General features: G+C 49.2%; 1 protein-coding gene and 1 pseudogene across 1 annotated transcript; both read right to left on the bottom strand.

Moving 5' to 3' along the window:
- Window positions 1-69: 69 nt before the first annotated feature.
- Window positions 70-5,606, bottom strand: LOC109575259 (myeloid-associated differentiation marker-like; annotated as a pseudogene).
- On the bottom strand, window positions 4,936-8,906 carry LOC109575281 (myeloid-associated differentiation marker-like). The gene has a single exon (XM_019983274.2). It carries the CDS (start codon window positions 7,367-7,369, stop codon window positions 6,503-6,505), a length of 867 nt encoding a protein of 288 aa, XP_019838833.2. The 5' UTR covers window positions 7,370-8,906; the 3' UTR covers window positions 4,936-6,502.
- Between the last annotated feature and the right edge of the window lie 13,938 nt (window positions 8,907-22,844).

Raw genomic sequence — 22,844 nt, forward strand, 5'->3', positions numbered from 1 at the left:
CCCAGAGAAGCAGGAAGCAACATCAAAAAGCAACCAACACAAAAAAACACACGTATGTGTCCCCTCACACCCAACAATACAGTTCCTTTCACAATGGAGGCAGCAACCCCCACCCCCTACAAACCACCCGCCCAAGAAAATTTGACACTTTCTCTTAAAGAACAGAGTCAGTCAGTAATTTTTGGCCCTCAGAACAGAAGGAAAAAAAGGAAAAACAAAACAAAACACCCAGACAGGTTGGCAGTGTCCATGTTCTCCCTGCAGAGGCAGGATCTGCTGTTTTGATCACTGAGTCACGGGAACCACATCGCTGCCCCTCACAAACACTGCAGACAGGTGTCTTCAAGACCCTGGGGTTCTTCACCAGCTCTTTTTTTTTTTTTTTAATTCCCCAGAGAGTAGTTGGGATGGAAGACATTTACCCCTGACTTCCTCTAAGATGCCCTCTAAGCGACGGATGTTTAGTGAGCCTGCAAAAATTCTGGAGCCAATCTCTTGGAGGACTGAGCACCAAGTGGGGCCCAGGAACCCAGAGTATCTCAGGCAAGAATCTCGCCCACTAGAGATTATTGATCTTCAGAGGGTTTTTTTTAACTTAAAGGGGAGGTGCACTATACAGTTGCTCCATAGGGAGAAAAAAAGCCCAATCCCTTCCTACCTGCCCACACCCCTAAACTCTCCCAGCCACACCAGTAAGGCACTGCCAGGGGGACAGACACGCTTTGGCAATGAGGCCCCTCCGGAGGCCCAGCGTGTGAACAGCTGCACAGAGGGCTGTGTGCTGTGGAGTCAGCATCTTAGGAGGTGGTGGGCAGAGAAGGAAGGAGTCTGAGGTCCTGATGGATCAGAAGAAGGAAAATGGGGAGAGGTGGTCAGGACACAGGATACAAGAAAACTAAGGACAATCAGAAAAGGGTCAAAAAGCAGAAAGTGAAGCCAAAATGAGAGAAGCAAGAGAAAGAGACAAAACAGAAATTGAACAACCAAGGAAACCAGGAAGGAGACAGAGCAGCAGGAGGGAAGGGAAAAGAAAAGAGAGCGAGATGTGTGGGGAAGGATGTGAGGAGGGAGACAGCGAGCCAGGAAGAGGGCATCAGAGGATGTCAGAGTTCGGTGAGTATACTTCCTGTGAGTCCCTGGGCTGGTCCTCAGTCCCTACAGACACCTGGCCGGCCCAGTACCCCAGGTCGGCCACATAAACCAGCAGGTTGGCGGCTGTCAGGACGGCCACAGCCAGGCGCTGGTCCCAGGCGCACATGTTGTAGGTGAGCTTGTCCCTGCAGTCCCCATCACTGGGCCTCTGGGGCTGCCCGCCGAGCTCCTTGCTGAACTGGTAGAGAGGCCAGAGGACCAGAGCACTGATGTAGAAGAGGACAGACAGCAGGCTGAGCACTAGCTGGAAAATGGAGAAGGGGACCGGCAGCATGTATTTCCATTCAGCCAGGTCCAGCAGGAGGACCACAGCTGCCGGGATGAAGCAGATGGAGTACACGGCCACACACCACTCCAGGGTTGGCTGGTGCAGGTACAGGGAGGTGTTGCTGAGGAAGGCAAAGATGACACCAGCCACGAAGGTCTCCAGCACCTTCAACAGGGATCGCCTGGTGTGCACATAGAAGAAGATCTCCTTGAGCTCGTAACAGTCCCATATCCCGGCCACTTCTATGACATACAGCACAGATGCGATGCAGGAGAAAGCAGTGGCGGCAATGGCCCGGTCCCTGTTAAGGACCATAAGGCACGAACTGGACATAGGTGATGGAGTAGATGATGGAGGCCGAGAGGCAGATGAGGGCAGCGTAGCAGGTGTAGGTGACAGAGATGTTGTACCAGAAGAAAGGAAAGCTGGACGGGTGCCTGCAACACTCAACTATGGTAAAGATGAAGGTCATGGTGAAACAGACACACCAGAAGGACATGGACCAGTTACCTATGGCCCTTCTCAGAGTGCCCATGTTGGCCACAAGCGAGAAGGCCACGCAGGTGGAGCAGAGCTGCGGCAGGCGGAGGAGCCAGGACACCCAGAGGATACCTTCACTGCTTGGGGATGTCCGCCAGGTGGACATGGTGTCATGACTGTAAGGCAGGTCACGGTCACCAGTACAGCAGTGGTCTTCCCTGAGGACCCACAAGAGAAAGATCCAGTTTCGGAGGTGGATTAAGTCAGACGCCTGGAAAAGGTTCAGGGCCCTGTGACGGCTGAGGCTCAGGATCTTTGGAGTTGGAACCAATGGCTCAGACACTCAGGTAACAGCACAGCCACTCCAGAATGGTTCTCCCCACCCATCACCCGGGGCCTTGTCACAGACTTGTCTTATCCCAAACCTCACAGCTGGGTTGGGTCCGGCCTCAACCATGAACACTTTTTATATCTCTTTGTGCTGCGTGCCATTATCTATAGAGATGCAACGTAGGATGGTCCTTATCTGCAACCCCAAACCTTCAAGCCTCTGAAAACTGAACAAGAATGTTTAAAAATTCATTTGGTAGCAAATTTGATCGGAACATATCTGGGATAATTTATGATTTTCGTTTATTTTATGTATTATGAGTGTTCAAAAGTGCAGTTGTAGAAACACTAATGTATTTGATTACAAGGGACTTCTAGACCCCAGTGGGATGTTATGTCATATAGAATAGATGCACCAGGTCACTTGTCTGAAACTGAAAAATTCTGAATTCTGGAGGATATCTGACCCAAGGGTTTCAGAAAAGAGACTGTGGATTATACTACTAACCCCATTATATAGATGAGAAAACTAAGGCTAAAGAAATCACATGCCTTCACCTTAGGTGGCATGCATGACCAGGAAGAGGGAACTCAGAAAACACAGCTAAAGCTGTGGGTTTGCACACTTTGCTCTACAGCCCACATGTCGGCAGAGTCCATGGATAGGCGGCCAGGACCAAAGCTCGGGGCTCTGAGACCCAGGACCCACCTTCAAGGCCCTTGGCCTCCTCCCATAGCAAGCTGAAGACACACGTGTCCCGGGCTCTCCTCCCTGCAGCATCACTAGAAGCACCTGCCATCTGAGGGACACAGTCCCATTCTGAGGAGAGAAGCTTCAGGGGTGAACAGGGAGGAGCCACGGGTTGAGAGCAAGGCCGTGGGGACAAGATGACGTGGGAAGTAGGAAGGGTTCTAAATTCCGCCCCTCAATTTTGCCTTCACATGTGACTCTTCCCCACTGGGGCAGGGAGACTCCAACCCAGCATGACTCTAGGGTGGCGTCATGAGGAACCACAGAATAAATTGACATCATGTTTAATTTTTTAGCTTCAAAGCTGCGATCCAGATAAGAGTCCAAAAACATCTAGAAAGTAGTCCTACCTGAGTGAGGATTTTCCTGGCCTGGGAGACTGGTTAGCAGCTTCCAAGCTGGGAAAAGGGATTGGAAATGAACAAGGATGCTGTGTCTGAGGCTGAGGTGGAGGCTTTCAGGGTATCCAGGGAGGGGATGGGTATGGACAGATGACTGGGCCTTTTTTAAGGGCAGGGGCTGGAAGAGGAGGCCCCTGCTGGACCCCAAGGAGGAGACAACCCTGAGGATGCTCCTGGGAGATGGGTGGGGGTCAGGAGGGCAGAGTGAGGATGACGGGGGCAGGCAGGATCCCAGAGTCCCAGTGGCCCTGAGGCAGCCCAGTAGGGGTCTTCTGACCCAGAAGGGAGGCAGGCATGGAGCCAACCTTCCCATGGAGGAGGGGCCTGGACTGGAACTGAGACAGGAGAACAGGGGCCTGAAGGGTTTTCAGGGCTGTGACAGGGACACGTGGCCAGAGTGGCAGGGACCCTGGAGACCACGGAATTGCCCAGGTCACTGCCCAAGACAGTCCCTCCAGCCAGGGCTGCAGTCCTGCTCACACAGGGGCTCCTCCAGGGTCCAGTGTGTGGGGGAGTGAGGCCCCTCCCAGCCCACCCCCTCCTCAGGGACACCTGCCCTGTTTCCAAGGGACTATTTGCTGAGAGGCCCCCAGGGCTGAAGGGCCAGCACCCTGAGCCCCAGCCAGCTTCCTGACATCAGGGGCCCTGTCTCCTTTGCTAATAATAAACCCTAGGGAAGGCCATGGCTTGACAACGAAGCAGGCAGGAATGTGGAAGTTCTGGAGATGGAGGCACTGTTGTGCTTGTGTGAGCCATCCAGGGAGGCTCTATGCCTTTCTCTTCTAAACAACTATTTACTGTGTGTTCACTGTGTGCCAGGCACTGCCGATCCCACAGCAAAACCCAATTCCTGCCCTGAATGAGCACCTGAATCAACGCAAAGACATCCTGTCTAGAGCAGGTGAGCAGAGGAGAGCCAAGGACTCTTGAGGACTTTTCGGAGAACTCTCCAGCTGAGCAGAGATTGAAATTCTCTGTGCAAGTCCAGAGAGCAGGGCAAGTGGACTTTGCACCCCTTAAGGAATGAAAGCTGCTGCAAAATAAGATGGCCCACTGTGGGAGGTGATGTTGTTAGAGCCTTTCTGGACAAGCTTTTGAACCAGTCTTTGGGGAGGGGGATGTGACTGATGGTTCCCAAAGAGTATCCCATGGAATACTAGTCCATGATGTTCCATGGAAAAAAACAGTTCCCTGATTATACAAGTCTGGGAATCACTTACTGCTATAGATCTCTTTTAGTCCTAAGAAGTCCTGCAAAAAAGAAATCTGTTTAACTTTTTAACCCAGCTTTAGGTGTATTTGGCCAAATAAATTTTTCTTATTTTAAAATACGAATTTTATTTTATTGCTTCTTAAGATTTTCCTGCCACGAGGACCACCTCCTGGGAGCCCTTCCCCTCCATCCAACCCACCTCTGGGTGAAGATCACATGCTTCCTCCCAGTACAGGAGTGAGGGGCAGCAGAGGGGGTCCTTCCCCTCCCCTCCCCCAGAGCTCTGCTTGCCTGGCTCCTCTGGCCCTGGTGACTCTAGGATGCTGGGCTCTGAGGCTTTGTGGCTGCGAACCGGCGAGGAAGAAGGCTTGAGATGAGTTTGCCAGTTATTTAAAGGGCTGCTGGTCTTAATGTATGCCTCACCACTGACACACACACACACAACCACACACAGTCAGTATGCACAAAGCACACACCTTTAAAGAGAGGCATCCAAGGGCTGGCAGGGCCCCTTTAAGACCTAGGCTCTTTCTGATTTCTAGTCAAGTTTGGGCAATTAGAACCTGTGGATTTTGTTGGTTTCATTTTCATTTTGTTTATTTTATCTTTGAGGTTTTTAAAAAAGAACATTGTGGATATGGAAGAAAGGACAAGATTTCCATGGTTGACAGCAGGGGCTGATGGGGATTGGAAACTCCAGGTAATTAAAAGAAACCATACATATTTTTTTCTGCATTTATATAGGTCACTTTATGCCTGAGTCTCAGAAAAGCAGAACACAGTGGCAAAAAGCCACTGACATGTGTGTGCACACACACACTCAAGCACTGCAATTCACTTGACTACAGCAGCTGAAATCCCCACTCAGTCAACCCACCTTCCCCAGAAAAATAGAAAAGAAATTTCACCTTTAAGAACAGGTCCATTCAGTCAATTTTGTCCTCCTGACCAGAAAAAGAAAACAAATGATCCCAGGCAGGCTGACATCAGCTTTAAGGCTGGCAGGGCCATGCTCTTCTCCCTGCAGAGGCGGGACCTGCAGTTTTGATCACTGAGGCAGGAGGGCCACATCGATGCCCCTCACCAACGTTGCAGACAGCTGTCTTCAAGACTCTGGGGTTCTTCACCAGCTCCTGCTTCGATTCCCCAGACGGTAGTTGGGATGGGGAGGCATTCAGCCTTTGCTTCCTTTAAGATGGCTTCTGTAGGCAGTGGGTTTTCAGTAAGCTTGGAAAAATTCTAGAGCCAATGTCAGACGGGGCCAACCACCAGCTGGGGCCTAGGGACCCAGGGACTCTGCTTCAAGACTCCCACCCACTGGAAATTACTGACCTCCAGAGACTTTTTTTTTTTTAACTTAAATGGGAGACATACTGTACACAAAGAAAGAGGACCCAATGCCTAGCTACCCACCCCCATCCCCAAACCCATCACACATGTACCAGAGGGACAGACTTGCTTTGGCAACAAGGCCTCTCCGGAAGCCCAGGGCGTGAACAGCTGCACAGAGGGCTGTGTGCTGTGGAGTCAGCACCTTAGGAGGTGGGAGGCAGTGGTGGGCAGAGAAGGAAGGAGTCTTAGGTCCTGATGGATCAGAAGAAGGAAAATGGGGATAGGTGGTCAGGACACACGAGATGAGAAAACCAAGGATGACCAGGAAAGGGGTAAAAAACAGAAAATGTAGAAAAGATGAGAGAGCAGCAAGAGAAAAAGGCAAAACAGGATGTGGGCAACCAAAGAAAACAGGAAGGAGATAGAGCAGAAGGTGGGAAGGAAAAGGGAAAGGGAGTGAGATGAATGCAGAAGGACGTGAGAAGGGAGAGAGGAGAGCTGGAAAGAGGACATCAGAGCTTGGTAATGAACTTCAGGTGAGACAAGGGAGGAATTGGGAGCCCTTGGGCAAAGCCTCAGCCACTGTTAAAATTCAGGCGGGCAGAGAACACCAGGTCAGTCACATAAATCAGCAGGTTGATGGCTGTCAAACTAACCACAGCCAGTTGTTGGTCCCAGATGCACACGGAGGTGGGAATTCGACTGCTGCAGTTCACGTCACTGGACCGCTGGAGCTGCCTGCCCAACTCCTCGTTGAACTGGTAGAGCGGCCAGAGGAGCAGAGCAGTGGTGTAGAGGAGGACGGAGAGCAGGGTCAGCACAACCTGGAAAACGGAGAAGGGGATGGACGGCCTGCTGTCGCACTTGCCCAGGTTCAGCAGGATGGCCACGGATGACAAGACGAAGCAGATGGAGTACACGGCCACGCACCACTCCAGGGCCGGCTGGTGCAGGTACAGGGAGGTGTTGCTGAGGAAGACAAAGATGACACAGGCCACGACGGTCTCCAGCCCCTTAAGCAGGCCTGGCACGGTGGCCATATAGCCTGTGATCATGTTGGGCTGGGCCCTAGTCCAGGTCACATCCATGGCATAAGCCACAAAGGCGATGCAGGAGAATGCAGTGGAGATGATGGTGCGGTCCCAGTCGTGGCTGTTGGAGAAGAACTGAATGTAGATGATGGGGTAGATGATGGAGGCCGAGAGGCAGAGGAGGGCGGAGTAGCAGTTGCAGGTGATGAGAAAGTTGTCCCAGGAGAAGGGGAAGTGGCCCTCCAGCCCGCATAACTCAACTATGAGGATGAGGAGGGTCAGGACGAAGCAGAAGCACCAGATGAACATGGACCAGTTACCTATGGCCCCCTTCCAGGTGCCCACGCTGGCCCCCAGCGAGAAGGCCATGCAGGTGGAGAACAGCTGCAGCTGTCGGAGGCAGCAGCCCATAATGGTCGGGGAGCCCAGGGCCTGAGGACGATCATGTGGTAGTCGTTCTGGTCCTACTGGTCACCAGTGTGGCAGAGGTCTTAGCTGAGGATCCACCCGAGAAAGGTCCAGCCCTGGAGATGGATTAAGTCAGATGCCAGGGAAAGGCTCAGGGCCCTGTGATGGCTGAGGCTCAGGATCTGTGGAGTTGGAATCAATGGCTCAGACACTCGGGTAACAGCACAGCCACTCCTGAACGGTTCTCCTTCACGCATCACCCTTGACCTTGTCACAAGACTTGTCTTATCCCAAAGCTTACAGCTGGGTTGGGTCTGGCATCAGACCATGAACATTTCTTCACCTCTTTCTGCTGCATGCCATTATCTATGGAGACACAGAGTAGCCTGACCCTTATCTGCAACCCCAACCTTTCAAAATTCTGAAAATTGAACAAGAATTTAAAAAAAAAATTGTTTGGTAACAAAATTTGAACTGAACAGACCCAGACCATTTATGGTCTTTATTTCATGTCGTGTGAATGTTCAAAATTCAGTTGCAGAAACACCAATGTGTTTGATTACAAGGTGTTTCAGACCCCAGTGGGGTATTATGTCATGTAGGATAGATGCACCATGTTACATAAATGAAGCTGAAAAACTCAGAGTCCTGGAGCACATCTGCCCCACAGGGTTTCAGAAAAGGGACTGTGGATTGTACTGCTAACCCCATTTTACAGACAAGAAAACTAAGGTTGGGGGAATTAAGTCCTTCCCTAAGGTGGCACTGGAGAAGGAAATGGCAACCCACTCCAATATTCTTGCCTGGAAAATCTCATGGACAAAGGCCTGGTAAGATATAGTCCATGGGGCTGCCAAGAGTCAGACACGACCGAGCACACTCGCATACTAAGGGTGCATGACTAGGAAATGGGAACCCAAATAACAGTGCCAAAGCTGCGGGTTTGAAGGCTTTGCTCTATAGCCCACATGTCCAAAGGGCCCATGGGTGGGAGCTCAGGACCAAAGCTCAAGGCTCTGGGACCCAGGATACACTTTCAAGGCCACGGCCTCCTTCCACAGCAACCTGAAGACCTACGGGTCCCAGCCTTTACTCCCTGCAGCATCACTAGAAGGAGCTGCCATCTGAGGGGACACAACCCCACCCGGAGGAGGGCAGCTTCAGGGGTGAACAGGGAGGAGCCCTGGGGTGAGAGCAAGGCCGTGGGGACAGGATGACATGAGAAGTAGGGACTGTTCTGAATCCCTCCCCCGAGTTTTACCTTAACATGTGACTCTTGCACATTGGGGAAGGGAGACCCCAATCCAGCATGACTCCAAAGTAGAGGATCATGGGGGAACCACAGAATAAATTAACATGTCTGGCTCTTAAGCTCCAAAGCTGCCATCCAGGTGGAAGTCTGGAAAGATCTAGGAGGAGTCCTACCTGAGCAGGATTTTCCTGGCCTGGGAGACTGGTTAGCAGCTTCCAAGCTGGGAACCAAGGGATTGAAAATGAACAAGGATGCTGTGTCTGATGCTGAATGGAGCCTTTCAGGGCATCCCAGGGAGTGGGTAGGGATGGATGGATGATCAGCCCCTTTTTAAAGGCAAAAGCTGAAAGAGGAGGCCCCTGCAGGACCCCTGGGAGGGGCCAGCCCTGAAGATGCACTGGGATTGTGGCAGGGCTGGGGGGAACAGACTGGAGTTGACTGGGGGCATTCCAGGGTCCCAGGGACCCTGAGGCAGTCCAGTAGCTGTCTTCTGACCCAGAAGGGATGCAGGCATGGAGCCAACCTTCCCCATGGAGGAGGCCTGGAGTGGAACTGAAGAAGCCCCATGAAAGCCTCAACATGTCTGAAATGCTATGAATTGTGAGCCCCGAGAAGTGTCCCTGGACAGTGACATGCCATTTTCACCATCTCACCTTATAGCCCAGTGTTTGGCTCCCTTGTGTCACCATGGAGTCCCTCTGAGCACCACACATTCTGGAGAAATCCTTACAGATGTGACAGAGCCAGCCTGGCCTCTGGGAGCCAGAGTGGTGTTAAGGACTCAGGCCAGAGCTATTACTCAAACAAACCAACAATCTCAGGGCCAGAATAGCAGCAATTATTTAAGTATTCTTGGAAACACCAAAATTTTCTTTCTTCTAGTTTGTACTAATTTTTTCCTCTGGGCTGCAGAACAGACTTGCATTGTCAGCACAACAGCACCAGCTCCCTCATTCCACCCTCCCTTCCCCAAGACACACCACACACACACACACACACACACACGCTCAGAAGAGAAACCCATGAGGCAGAGGCTTCTGTGAGTTCATAGAAAGCCCACGACCCAGGGAACTGGAGCCCATCCTCTGTGAGCCCTGGTCAGTGTGGTGGAACCCAGCTCTCCTGTGAGATGCAGCAGGTGGAGGAACCAAGGTTGGCAGAGAGGGGTGTTGGGGACAACAGCTGGAGAAAAGGGTCCTCCTCAAACAGTTCAGAGCCATGGAAAAGCCGCCCAGCATACTTAACTACACCTTCTTTGCCCACAGTGGATGCAGAGATCCACTTGATCTCCTCAGACAGTAGGTGGTGCTCTTGTATCTGGTACTCAGCACGGTGGACACACTCCCTCCCCTACCTGAGGCCTGACACTCAGGTGCCTCTCCCATAATGGCCCCTGAGGACCAGTAGCTGCCACCTAGAACCAGCTTCTCCAGGAACAGCAGCCTCCCTCCTGTCTCCATCACCAATCACATTAGTGAGGGCCCCAGTGACTGTCAACACATCACCAGGCTTTTACCGGGGTCTCCAGTGACATCACCTCCTCCGCCCAGCTCCCCATTTTCCAGTAATTGTGCCCAGAGCATGCAAGCTAATTGAAACAAGACGTGGACTTTTGTGCTAAAGTAGCCTTCACCAGAGAGGCAAGGGCGGCTTCTGGAAAATGTTAATGCTGTTTCCTGTTGGATGCAAATCCTGCTTGGAACTTAGCTTCAAACGAAACCTCATCTGTAAAATGAGGGGGTTGGACAATCCCGAAGAGCCATGCTGGCTCTGAGAGTTTATGCTACTGTGAAAAAAATTCCAACTGAGCCCTGGGTCGGGGAGCCAAAGGCTACTTCTGGTTGGCAATGGTGTTGTCACAAAGTGGCTGCAAATCAGTTTTTATTTTAGGCCCTGCAGCTGATAGATTAATTTCTATTTTGTGGGACATACTCTGAATAATTCCATGAAAATCTTTCCACTGACATCACCAACCACCAGATAGGAGGTCCCCAATGTGCAAACCTCAGGCTGAGTTACTTTTCGAAGACTTGGGTCCAGGTAGAAAAAATGGTTGTTTATGATTGGGACCCCCTAATTGCTATGGAAACCAAGTTTCTCCCTCTCTATCCATCTTCAGGAGGTGTAAGCTTCAGAGGGTTTCCCACTTACCCATGCCCAGAACCGAACTTAAGAAGTCCAATCTTGGGTCAGGCAAATCCACCAGATATTAAAGACAGACAAAAGTTCTGTGCTCTGGACAGCCAGACAACCTGAATTTGGGAGGTGTGCACTTCACTGCTATATAATTTTGGCTTGGAGGTTTATTGTTTGTTTGTTTGGTTAATTATTTCTTGTGGAATTTCTCCACGTAGGTCCAGTCTTCCTGAGACTTCCTAAGTTCTTTATTTGGAAAAGAAAAAGATCCTTTTAAAAAAGAGAGAGAGAGAGAGAGAGAGAGAGAGAGAAAAGAGGTTTATAATCATTTCAGCTGGGAGACCCAAACTGCTGAGTAGAGAAATGCGTTTAGAGGAGATCAGCCAGGTGTGAGATGAACCACAGCTAAGACCAGCAGACGATTTCTAAATCGACAAAAGCAAAGAGCTTTCTCTTTACTCCACTTCGAAATTCTTTGGAACCTCCACACTGAAAGAAGTCTGAGAAGTCACCTGGTATATCCACCCAGGTTACGGCAGCCTGTGTTCCTCCATCCTTGGCAATTGTCAGCCGACTCTCTGCTTCCCTGGGCAGTCAATTCTATATTCTTATAACTTGGCTGAAAAAAACCTCCTGAGGTTCTTAGAATGAGCTGAAATCAGCCTCCCTGTTACTCCCATTCACCAGTCACAGGTTTGTTCTCAGAAGGACCGTGCAGAGAAAAAAGTACAAACTCTAGTCCCAGTGAGCTTGGACAGTACTATTGGCCGCGGGTGCCATGTCATCTTCTCTTCTGGATGAATACCCTTAGTTCTTTTCATCACTCCTCATTTTCAGGCATTTCCAGGCCCTTCACCCTCCTGGCCACCTGCCTCTGGATGCTTTCCAAACCGTTGGCTTCCTTTTCACACTGTGATTGGAATTCTGTTCTGATGATCTGAATTCTGAGTTGATGGACTGACAGATGTAGAAAGTGAAAGTCACTCAGTCGTGTCCGACTCTTTGCGACCCCATGGACCATACAGTCCATGGAATTCTCCAGGCCAGGATACTGGGGTGGGTAGCCTTTCCCTTCTCCAGGGGAATCTTCCCAACACAGGGATCGAATCCAGGTCTCCCACATTGCAGGCAGATTCTTTACCAGCTGAGCCACAAGGAAAGCCCAAGAATACTGGAGTGGATAGCCTATCCCTTCTCCAGCGGATCTTCCCGACCTAGGAATCAAACCAGGGTCTCCTGCATTGCAGGTGGATTCTTTACCAACTGAGCTACCAGGGAAGAGATAAGCTCAAACCTGAAACTGCGAAGCCACATACGGGTGGCTCACCAGAAACGGGCTACAGGGACATGTCCTGTCATGAAAGGACATCTTTGAGTTGCTTGCAAACACTATGGCATGTTGTCTACAATGAGAAACACATGCTGAAGTGAAAGTGTTAGTCACTCAGTCGTGTCTGACTCTTTGCGACCCCATGGACTGTAACCTGCCCAAGAATCCATGTAGGTTCTCCAGGCAAGAATACTGGAGTGAGTTGCCCTCCTATAGGGAAATCTTCCCAACCCATGGATCAAACCCAGGTCTCCTGTGTTGCAGACAGATTCTTTACCATCTGAGCTACCAGGGAAGCCCCAACCACATGCTACGTATCCTTAAGTGTCTCTAGAGAATCAGAGTATAGTTGGAAGTGATTCCTTTTTCCTTCAGTGAACGCTTAGTATGAATCTTCTAAGATTCTATCTCTGATCATAGATGAAAGGCTTTGGAGCCATGATAATAGATGGTCCAGTCTCTAACCTCAAGGAGATTCACTGGGATAATCTACAACAGCTTAATTGGCCCAGGTGTGCTAGCTCTAAACAACTTTGGAAGAATTCTGCTTGTGATTTTAATAAAAAGCATAATCATAGATGACCATAGATGATTGAAGATGGAAGGACTCTCAGAAAGCTTGAATTGATGTCCCTTGGTTTATAGACGTGCAAACTGAGCTCCAGAATTTGTAACTCATCCACCTGGCCATCTATCCTTCTATCCATCGACACAACAAATGTATTTATTTAGCAGCCGCAATTTGCAAGTAATATATTTGGGGGGAGTCCAAAGTGAACAGCAATACCAGATAAGGGGTAGGAAGTAACTTTGTTGGTATATGGATAAAAAGCTCGTATTGAATGATCTGGCCAACATAATCTGGTTGGTTGACAGGCATCAAAGCCAGGACTCGAAACCAGGTCTTCTGCTGTCTGGCACAGGGCTTTTCCAAAGCACATGCTTTCACCAGTAAATGACTGATGGTAGACAATAGAGCATCTGCTCTATATCAGGGAACCCTGTCCTGATGGAATCCTATTTAGACATTTCAGACAATACATCTGTAATGGTGAATGTGCTGGTTGCACAGATGTAGTGCTTCACCACTGAAAAGCACGATGCAGAAGATAAACATCATTTCTGTCCATCTTCCAGAAGCATAGACAGTCTCTCCTTAACTCCTTCATTCATGACTCCTCCTTGCCAACAGTTTACCAAAACTCTCTCCCAGGATCCACCAGAGAGCAAATCCAACTTGTTTTCTTTAACTTTCCTGCTCTTTGAGCTCCATGAGATAGGATGCTATTGGCTTTCCTGAACATCCTCCTTCCTTGGTTCCCATATCCTTCTCTCTTAAGTCTGCCCACTTGCTGACACTATCCCTTGTCAGGCCCTTAACCATGAACATTATCAAGAATATTACCTTGTACATTATAGCTTCTGGATAAATGTATTTGTTGAGTGGATGGATGGTTGGATGGATGGATGGATTGCTATGTGAATTAATGACAAATTCTGGAGCCCAGTTTGCCCATTTATAAACCAAAGGATATTAATTCAAGCTTCCGAGGGTTCCCCATTCTTCATATTTTGCCATAATGTCTCTCTTTTGAGGACTGACTCATTCACAAACTATCGGCTATCATCTCTATGTATGAAGTTTCCAAATCTACATCCCCACCTTAACAAGAACCCTTTGTTCCACTTGGCTCTTGTTCTGCTGCTTCAAACCCAACAGATCTCTGATCAAGCCATCCTTGTCTGATCCCCAGTCTGCAAGCTGAACATCCATCTCTTTTCCACAACCCTGACCAGCAGCCCTCCCTTTCAGACTCATTCTCTTAGTCCATCAGGCTCAAAACATTGAGACAAAATTCAATTTTCCTCTCTTAAATAAATGAGTCATCTACATAAAGTCATTAGAGATATCTCTCTCAGATAAGCTTAATTTTATCCATCCATCTATCTGTGAATCCATCCTTCATCCTTTGAGAACATCCCAGCTTTCTCTGGGATGACCACATCACGTGTCAGATAAGCCAGATCCCTCTCCTGAAAGTTCAGGGTGATGTCACATCTCAGCTAGAATTGCTGGTGTATGCATCCCTCAGGCATTTGAGCCATGCCCAGCCAGATGCTTCCCTCACCTTCTTTTCACCCTTGAGTACAAGTCCAAGACTGAGAGCATGTGCAAGGCCACAGAGATGCCTCCCCATCAGACGTCTTGCTAGAGAGCACATGGCCCTCTTGCTCCTCTGGGAAGGGAAACTCTCCAGGGGCTCAATGGGCTATAACCAGACCCTGTTTAGAATAGGCAGCTGAGAGTTCAGGGTTCCCCGGGGCTGAGCAGTCACCCCTCCAGTGCAGCCCACTCCCAACTCCCTCCCTCCTTGACCTCATAGCCCCTATCCCCAACTTCCGTTCCTGACACCAGCATCCAGACCTTCTCTATGATTGTCTGCAAAGAGACGGAGGGATGAGGGGGGCTGTATACTAGTTAAACATCTTTGTTTTTATATTTTTTTTTCTGGACTTATATTTTAATGTTTTGTACGATCTGTGTTTCCCAACTTCATATAATCTATAGATCTGCGACTCTCCTCTATGACTGCAATAGGACATTCATTTTTATATACGAAATCTTACTGTTTTATTACCCCAACTTCTTCAACATTAAAAAATGAATTAGCTATAATCTCTATCAACAACTTCAAATCATTTCTGGTGAGAAAGTGAAGTTGCTTAGTCGTGTCTGACTCTTTGTGACCCCGTGGACTGTAGCCTGCCAGGATCCTCCATCCATGGAATTTTCCAAAATAATTTCATTTTATTTATTTTTGGCTGTGCTGGGTCTTCGTTGCTGCAAGGGTTTTTCTCTACTTGCAGCGAGCACAGGCTACTCTCTAGTTGGGTGTATGGGCTTCTCATTGCGATGGCTTCTCTTGTGGAGAACAGGCTTTAGGCATGCAGGCCTCAGTGGTTGCAGCACCGGGGCTCAGCAGTTGCAGTTCCCGGGCTCTAAAATAAGGCTCAGTAGTTGTGGTGCATGGGCTTACCTGCTTGGCAGCATGTGGGATCTTCCTGGATCAGGGATCGAACCCATGACTCCTGCATTGGCTGCTGGATTCTTATCCACTGAGCCACCAGGGAAGCCCCAGTCAAACATCTTTAACATGGAGGCAAATATCCAGGAGAAAGCCCCTTTGGGGAGTGTTGCGGCATGCAAAGTGGCTAGCATCCAGGCATGACCTCCCATGTACTCATGTAAAGATATTTCCAGTCTGATTGCAGTATACCTGCATCCAGATTTCCAGACTGACAGAAAATTGGAGCTTTGAGGGCCCTCAGCAACCAACCAATTCAATCCCTGCCCTGTGCAGATGAGAAGACCAAGGCTCAGTGACCTCCCACGGTCATTCAGTGAGGCAGAGACAAAGCTGGAACTAGAAGACAGAGGGCCAGTGTGACAGGCAGGATAGTGACAGCGAGCCACCCACTCACTGAGATAGACCCCACAGCAGCTGGGGGTTCTGGGTTCTCCTCCTTAAACTTTGAGTAAGAGAGCTTCTGCTGGTGGAGCCAGGTGGGTGGTGTGAGCCCAGAATGGCAGTAGAGAACTGGGGTGGGGGTCTGAGTGGGGTGGGGAGCGTGTCCAGTGAGAGAGAACCCATGCTTGGCCTGGGAGCCTAGCACAGTGGGAGAGGCAGACAGAGAACAGCCCCACAGGGACTTGAACTTCATCTTCCCCGCCAGGAGCCTGATCACCTGGGAAGCCAGTCAGTTTCGCAGAAGGGCCCCTCCCTGGCCTCTCTGCCGGCTCACAGGGACGGCTGGCCAGGAGGCAGTCCTTCCACCCACGGCTTCCATGGCTGCCCGGGACTCGGGCATCCTGCCCTCTCACCTCACCCCTCGCATCCAGACGTGCTCAGGAGGCAGGCTGTCTTTGCCAAGGGCCCTCAGAGGTCCAGACGATCTTGATCCAGTTCCAGGGACTGAGTCTCCCAGTGTACCGAAAAATAGAAAGATGCCAAACAGGGCTCCAAAAATTGAGGTGTGTTTAAAGCATTTCCTGTGAACAAATTAACACTCTTCACACACACACACACACACACACACACACACACCCCAAACATAAAGCAACATAATCATGCTATTCACAAAATAATCATAGAAATTATATAAACATTCAGAGCGCCCCCCCACCGACCCCCAACTTGGCAACATGGCCTAGCAGTGAACAAGGATTTAAAGTTGTATGGTGAAGGTCGGCCTCAGCAACTCTCTATGACTGCATGTGTGAAACTTCTCTCAACGTGAGTTACATCTCAAGTCGAGACGGGGACTAAATGGCTCTTGGGTCCCAGGCCCTCTCCTTCGGTCAGCTCCACACCGAGGTGTGCAGTTGAGGGACCGAACCTGAGAGTGACGGGGCCCCGCGGGGACTGGGCCTGACCTGGCGGCCTCCACACCCACACCCAACCCCAAGCCCGTACCTCAGGGAGAGAGGGAGGGAAGCCAGGCTGCCCCCAGGGACAGTGCAGGAGCCTGGGCTGCCGGTGGGCCGCCAGGCCTGGCTGAATGAAGCCTTTTCATAGCACACCACCCAGGAGGGGGGTGTGATCCCTCCCCAGCCACACAGAAGCCTCTCAACCCAGGCAGCACAGTGCCCTGTTCACACAGCTCAGGAAACAAAATAAATATATTCTCCCCTGAAGACCCCACAATGGGGCTTTTTCACAGCACAGAATCAGAAACGGCCCTCTCGCTCTCCACCCGGCTGACAGGCTACTGGTCCCTATAGCCTTTGCCTGACCCTTTCTAGACTAGCCAGGGTTCCCTAGTAGCTCAGACAGTAAAGAATTTGCCTACAATACAGGAGATCCAGGTTCAAACCCTGGGTAAGGAAGATCCCCTGGAGAAGGGAATGGTTACCCACTCCAGTATTCTTGCCTGGAGAAGGGAATGGTTACCCACTCCAGTATTCTTGCCTGGAGAATCCCATGGACAGAGAAGCCTGGCAAGCTACAGTCCATGGGGTCACAAAGACTGGGACACCTCTGAGCGACAAACACTTTCTAGACTCAGGGTCCACCTGGCCTAGCCTAGGCCTGTCTTTCTACTTTCTGGTCAAGTCCTTGTATGGTCAAGTGGCCTCCTGGGTAGGTATTGGGAACAATCTGTAAGAATTTGGAGAAAGGAAGGAGACAGGACCCAATGCTTATTGATTTTCTACTAAGTGTCAGGAAAGTGAGGGACATGCTTACCTGCCCTGGATGGTATACTTCCCTCTGTCGGAATGCCATCTTCCTCTCCACTCTACTCTCTCTAAAATCATGGGGAATAGTAAAAAACAAATAGATAATATCCGCTGAGTGCTGACTCCAAACCAAGCACTTTTTGGAACTCAAGCATCGCCTCTTACAGGAAGCTTTCCCTGACTTCACTCAGTATTGAGATCATCTGTCTAAGAATCTCTCTCCGACTGGATGGGGAAGGCCTAGATGTCATGGCCTTGCACTCCATTTCTGAGTACCTGGGTTCCTTCCCAGAGATGACCCCTAAAGGTTGGGTGAATGTGATTGCCTCTAGTTTCCTCACCAATACAGTTGCTTATAGAGCGCCTTGAACTAGTGCAAGCCCTGAGCCATAGAGACTAATGGTTACAGTCTTGGAGTCAGCATCCTAGCTGTTAGGCCTGGGCCAATTCAACCATCTAAGCCTTTCTTTTCTTTTTTTTTGCTTTATTTGCATTTGTTGCTGTTTTAGCTTTTAATTTCAAGCACAACAAGTTGGTTAATGATATCCTTTAGCTCAAAATATATGATCATCATTAGTGCAAAGCTCTTTCTTGTTTCTTTTTATAGCTTTAATTGACATAGAATAAGATTTAAAGTGTGCAATTTGGTGAGTTTTGGCACGTTCATACATTTGAAGAACCCATCACCATAACCCAGGTAGTGAACAAATCCTTCCACAAGTTTCTTCGTGCCCTCTGGTCATCTCTCCCCCCACCACTCCCCTCCTCCTATCCCCCACTCTGGGGGCAACCACTCATCTGCTTTCTGTCACTACAGATTAGTTTGTGTTTTCTAGAAATGTATATAAATAGAATCATACTATCTGGACTCTTTCATTCTGTGTAATTATTTTGCAAGTCATCCATACTGTTGTGTGTATCGTGGTTTTTCCTCTTTTATTGTTGAGAAGCAGTCTATTGTAGTTATAGTACAATTTGCTCAACCACTTATCTGTTGATGGACACTGGAGTGGTTCCCATTTTGGGTCTATTACAAATAACGTGAATATATATGTAGAAAACTTGGTGTGAACATATACTTTCATTTCTCTCTCGAAGTAGAATGACTGGTCATATTTTATTTTCTTCTTCATTCCCAACCTTTACTCTCCCTCTCCCTTAAGCACCCACTCTGATATTTAACGTATTCCCTTAACTATGAATAAATTATCATAAAATGAGCAGAGCTGTTGTGTTCGTGGTGGGCGGTGGGGGGTTAGCTTATGTACCTTGCTGTAAATCTAGTTGTTTCTTACCTTTTTCACTTGATCTTATTTTGGAAGCTCCACTGTGTATACTCTTCAATTAGAAGTTTGTTATTTCTAATTACTGTGCAGCATTCATAGTGTGAACCCATCACTTTATTTATCCTTCCCTTTAAAAGAAATATTTATTTGGCTGCACTGGGTCTTAGAAGCAGCACACTGATCTTCATTGCTGCATTCGGGCTCTAGTTTCCCAGTCAGGGATCGAACTCAGCCCCCCTGCACTGGGAGCTCAGAGTCTTACCCACTAGATCACCAGAGAGGTCCCTATCCCTCCCTTTGATCAACTCCAAGGTTTGCGCCCAATCCAGCCCTCCCATAAATGATGCCACAGGGAATATGTCATCCTTCCAGTCCCCTTGCTGATCTGTACAAGCACTGAGTTGGATATCTGGGTCCCAAGGTGTGCACTTACTTTATATCACTCAGCTCTGCTGGCTTGACTATTTTCTCACCACCTGAGCCAACTAGTTAACTGCCTGCCCTTCAGCAGTGCTCCAGCCCCATCTCCCCACATCCCGGCCAGTGCTGAATACCCGTTTGCTTTACTGATCTTTGCCATTCTGATGGGTGTCAAGTGATATCATGTTTCAATGTATATTCATCTTATTACTAATGAGATTGAGCATCTTTTCCTCTTTTTTAAGATTTTTTTAATATGGACCATTTTTTAAAGATTTTATTGAATTTGCTACAATATTGCTTCTGCTTTATGTTTTGATTTTTTGGCAGCAAGGCATGTGGGATATTAGCTCCACAGCCAGGAATTGAACTTTACCCTCTGCATTAGAAGGTGAAGTCTTAGCCACTGGACTGCCAAGGAATTCCAGAGCATCTTTTCAATTACTTGTTAGCTCTTAGGATTTCTTATTCTGTGAATTACCAATTTGCATTCTTTGCCTATCAAACTTTGTACTTCCTAACTTTTCCTTACTGAGAGGCAGGAGTTCTTTGTTTTGCTTTGTTTGTATTGAGATATGACAGCATATTAAAAAGCAGAGACATTACTTTGCCAACAAAGGTCCATATAGTCAAAGCTAAGATTTTTTCAGTAGTCATGTATGGATATGAGAGTTAGACCATAAAGAAGGCTGAGTGACAAAGAATTGATGCTTTTGAACTGTGGTGTTGGCAGAGACTCTTGAGAGTCCCTTGGCCTGCAAGATCCAACTAGTCAATCCTAAAGGAAATCAGTCCTGAATATTCATTGGAAGGACTGATGCTGAAGCTGAAGCTCCAATACTTTGGCCACCTGATGCAAAGAGCCAGCACACTGGAAAAGACCCTGATTCTGGGAAAGATTGAGGGCAGGAGGAGAAGGGGACGACAGAGGACGAGATGGTTGGATGGCATCACCAATTCAATGGACATGAGTTTGAGCAAGCTCCGGGAGAGAGTGAAGGACAGGGAAGTCTGATGTGCTGCAGTCCATGGGGTTGCAGAGTCAGACATGACTGAGTGACTGAACAACAATAACTTCTAAAAAGTAAAGTGCACAGATATTTAGTGTGGAACTTGGTTAGTTTCTACACATGTTTACACTGGTGTAACCATTGCCCAGATCAAGATTTAGAGCATGTCCAGCCCTCACAAAGTTCCTTGTGTCCCTCTAGTCAGCAACCTCTTAAGGTAGCCACTGTTCTGACCTTTATCACCTTAAATTATCCCTGAAACTTTATGTAAATGGAATTAAACAGTATGCACTTTTTTCACCAGCTATTATCTGTGAGACCCATCTGTGTTGCTGTCTGCAGCATTAGGTCATTCTTTTTCATTGCTGCATAATATTCCATCATGTGCCTGTACCACAATGAATTCACCCTTTTTCTTGCTGCTGGACATTTGGGTTATTTCCAATTTGGAGCTATTGTATATGAATAAAGCTTCTATTTATTTATTTGGCCGTTTCAGGTCTCAGTTGTGGCATACAGAATCTTTCACTTCAGTACACAGATTCTCTAGTTGTGCCTCAGGGGCCTAGGTGCTCTGAAGCATGTGGGATCCCAGCTCCCTGACCACGGATAGAACCCAAGTCCCCTACACTGCAAGATGGATTCCCAACCACTGGACCACCAGTGAAGTCCTGTGAATAAAACTTCTAGAAACATTCTTGAACAAGCTTTTGGGTGGACATAAGTACCAAGTGCAATTGGGAGTGGGATTGCTGCATCAGGTTTAGCTTTAACGGACACCACCAAGCATTTTCTAAAATGTTTGTTCCAACTGCCACTCTTACCAATGGGATTTGAAAATTCAAGTTGCTCCTCACTCCTGACAATGCTTGATATTTTCAGTCTTTTTTAATTATAGCCACTCCAGTGGGTTTTGTAAGCGAGGTCTGTATATCCTAAGAGATTCACTTCTTTGGAGTTATATACTGTGTTGTAGATGTAATTTTACCCATTATCTTAGTCTATCCTGTACCACTGGTATCTGTCTTCTTATCTGTAAATGAGGATAATACCACCTACCTTCAAAACCTGGCAAAACAATAAACAGGTGCTCAATTCACGTTAGCAAGCATTTCTGTCTCCACCGTTAGACCGGTGCCCTTCCAGGGCAGTGCCTGGATCTTAATTTGTGTAGCAAACAGAGCCCAGCTCTGGGCCAACAAGGATTGGTTTTTCAATAAAGTTTGTTGATTGACTAAATGACCGAGCCTCCCAGAAGCAATCTCCAGACCGCAATTCAAAGATCTGAGGGAGGAAATGATGGGCTGTGGCAGTGAAATTGGAGGAACATTTCCCTTTCAGGCATCTAGCGGGTGGGGGAGCCCCCTCCTCCACGCATGGGGCCCGGGACCTAGCGAGGAGGGATGGGGGTGGGTGGGAGCCAGGGCTGAGAAGTGGTAGTTTTTCCTCTTGAGTGCTCGCTGCCCGGGTGGGCGGCGCGGAGCCGGCCAGCTGCCGTCTGCCCCTCTGCCCGTCCCTTTTTTCCAAAGGCTTTGCCCAGAGGAGCAGGAGGAGGAGTAGAAGGAGGCGGCGGCGGCAGAGACTGTGGAGGAGGGCGCTAGTCTCGCCCCCGCGCGGCCACGGGAGCCTCCCTCGGGGCCTCGCTGCCCTGGGCGGGCGCTGCTGGACCGCGCGAGCCGCCGCTGGCAGCCAGACGGAGGCGCCTCGCCGCCTCGTCGCTCCGCCACCTGGCTGCCGCCTTCCCCGCCGCCGCGCCGCCCCCTCCGCCCGTAGAGCAGCCCGCAGGCCAGAATGGGCAGCCACAGGGGCGCCGCCACCGCGGGCATCACCCTCCCCCGGCAAACAGCACTTCTTAGCTGGAGGGTTCGCCAGTCCTGCAGTCAACCCTTATAGACTTACACTAGAGTTTAGGCCATCCTTCCCCTTTCCCACTAGGGCCTGAGGATGGGGAGGGGAAGCAACTGGTCTAAGATCGCATGGTGAATTAGGAACAGTCAGCACTAGGCTCAAACCCCTACTCCCTGTCCTGCCTGACCTCTGCCCTATGGCCAACACACAAGCATTTTGCTCAAGTGTGCCTCCCCAATCCCCCTTGACTCCCCAAGCTGTCCCCCCTACTCCCACCCCCGCGTCCCCCACCCAATCCCCTCTCTGTGCATTACCTGGAGGCTGGCAAAAGCCTTCACAGGTCTCCTGCCTTCCTTCTTGTCCCCTTAACATACCATCCTCCATCCAGCAGCCAAAGTGATCTTTTAGAACATGAATCTGATCACCACTCTGTTTTAAGCCCTGATGTCTTCCAGCATAGGGGGGAATATGGATGAAAACCTACCACATCCCCACACCTCCACTCCCGCCCCTACAACCCCAGGCCCCTGGGTTTACTCCTCAGACCTGTATATTCAGTCCCTTGACCTGGGCTTCAACTTGCCAGGTTCATTTACACCGCAGGGACCGCAGGGTCTTTGAACTTGCTGTTCCCTCTTCTCCCAAACACTCCTTCTTTAGGGGTTCTTAATCAGAAGAGTCTATGGATCGAGGTCAATTTCAGTTTAACTGTTTTCCTGTGTAACCTTGCGTATATTGTTTTATGTGTTTAAAAACATCATTTGGGGAAGGGGTCCATCAGCTTCACTAGACTGTCCCAGCACCTATGGCACAGAAGAGTTTAGAAACCCCTACACCTTTGCAGAAAGGCAGAAAGTGAAGAGGAACTAAAGAGCCTCTTGATGAGGATGAAAGAGCAGAGTCAAAAAGCTGGCTTAAAACTCAACATTCAAAAAACTAAGATCATGGCATCTGGTC

Source organism: Bos indicus, chromosome 21 (genome assembly GCF_029378745.1).
Source record: "Bos indicus isolate NIAB-ARS_2022 breed Sahiwal x Tharparkar chromosome 21, NIAB-ARS_B.indTharparkar_mat_pri_1.0, whole genome shotgun sequence".
In the NCBI taxonomy this organism is placed as follows: domain Eukaryota; kingdom Metazoa; phylum Chordata; class Mammalia; order Artiodactyla; family Bovidae; genus Bos; species Bos indicus.

Excerpts from the sequence above, each read along its gene's own strand:
- LOC109575281 (XM_019983274.2), bottom strand. The coding sequence starts at position 7,369 with ATGGGCTGCTGCCTCCGACAGCTGCAGCTGTTCTCCACCTGCATGGCC.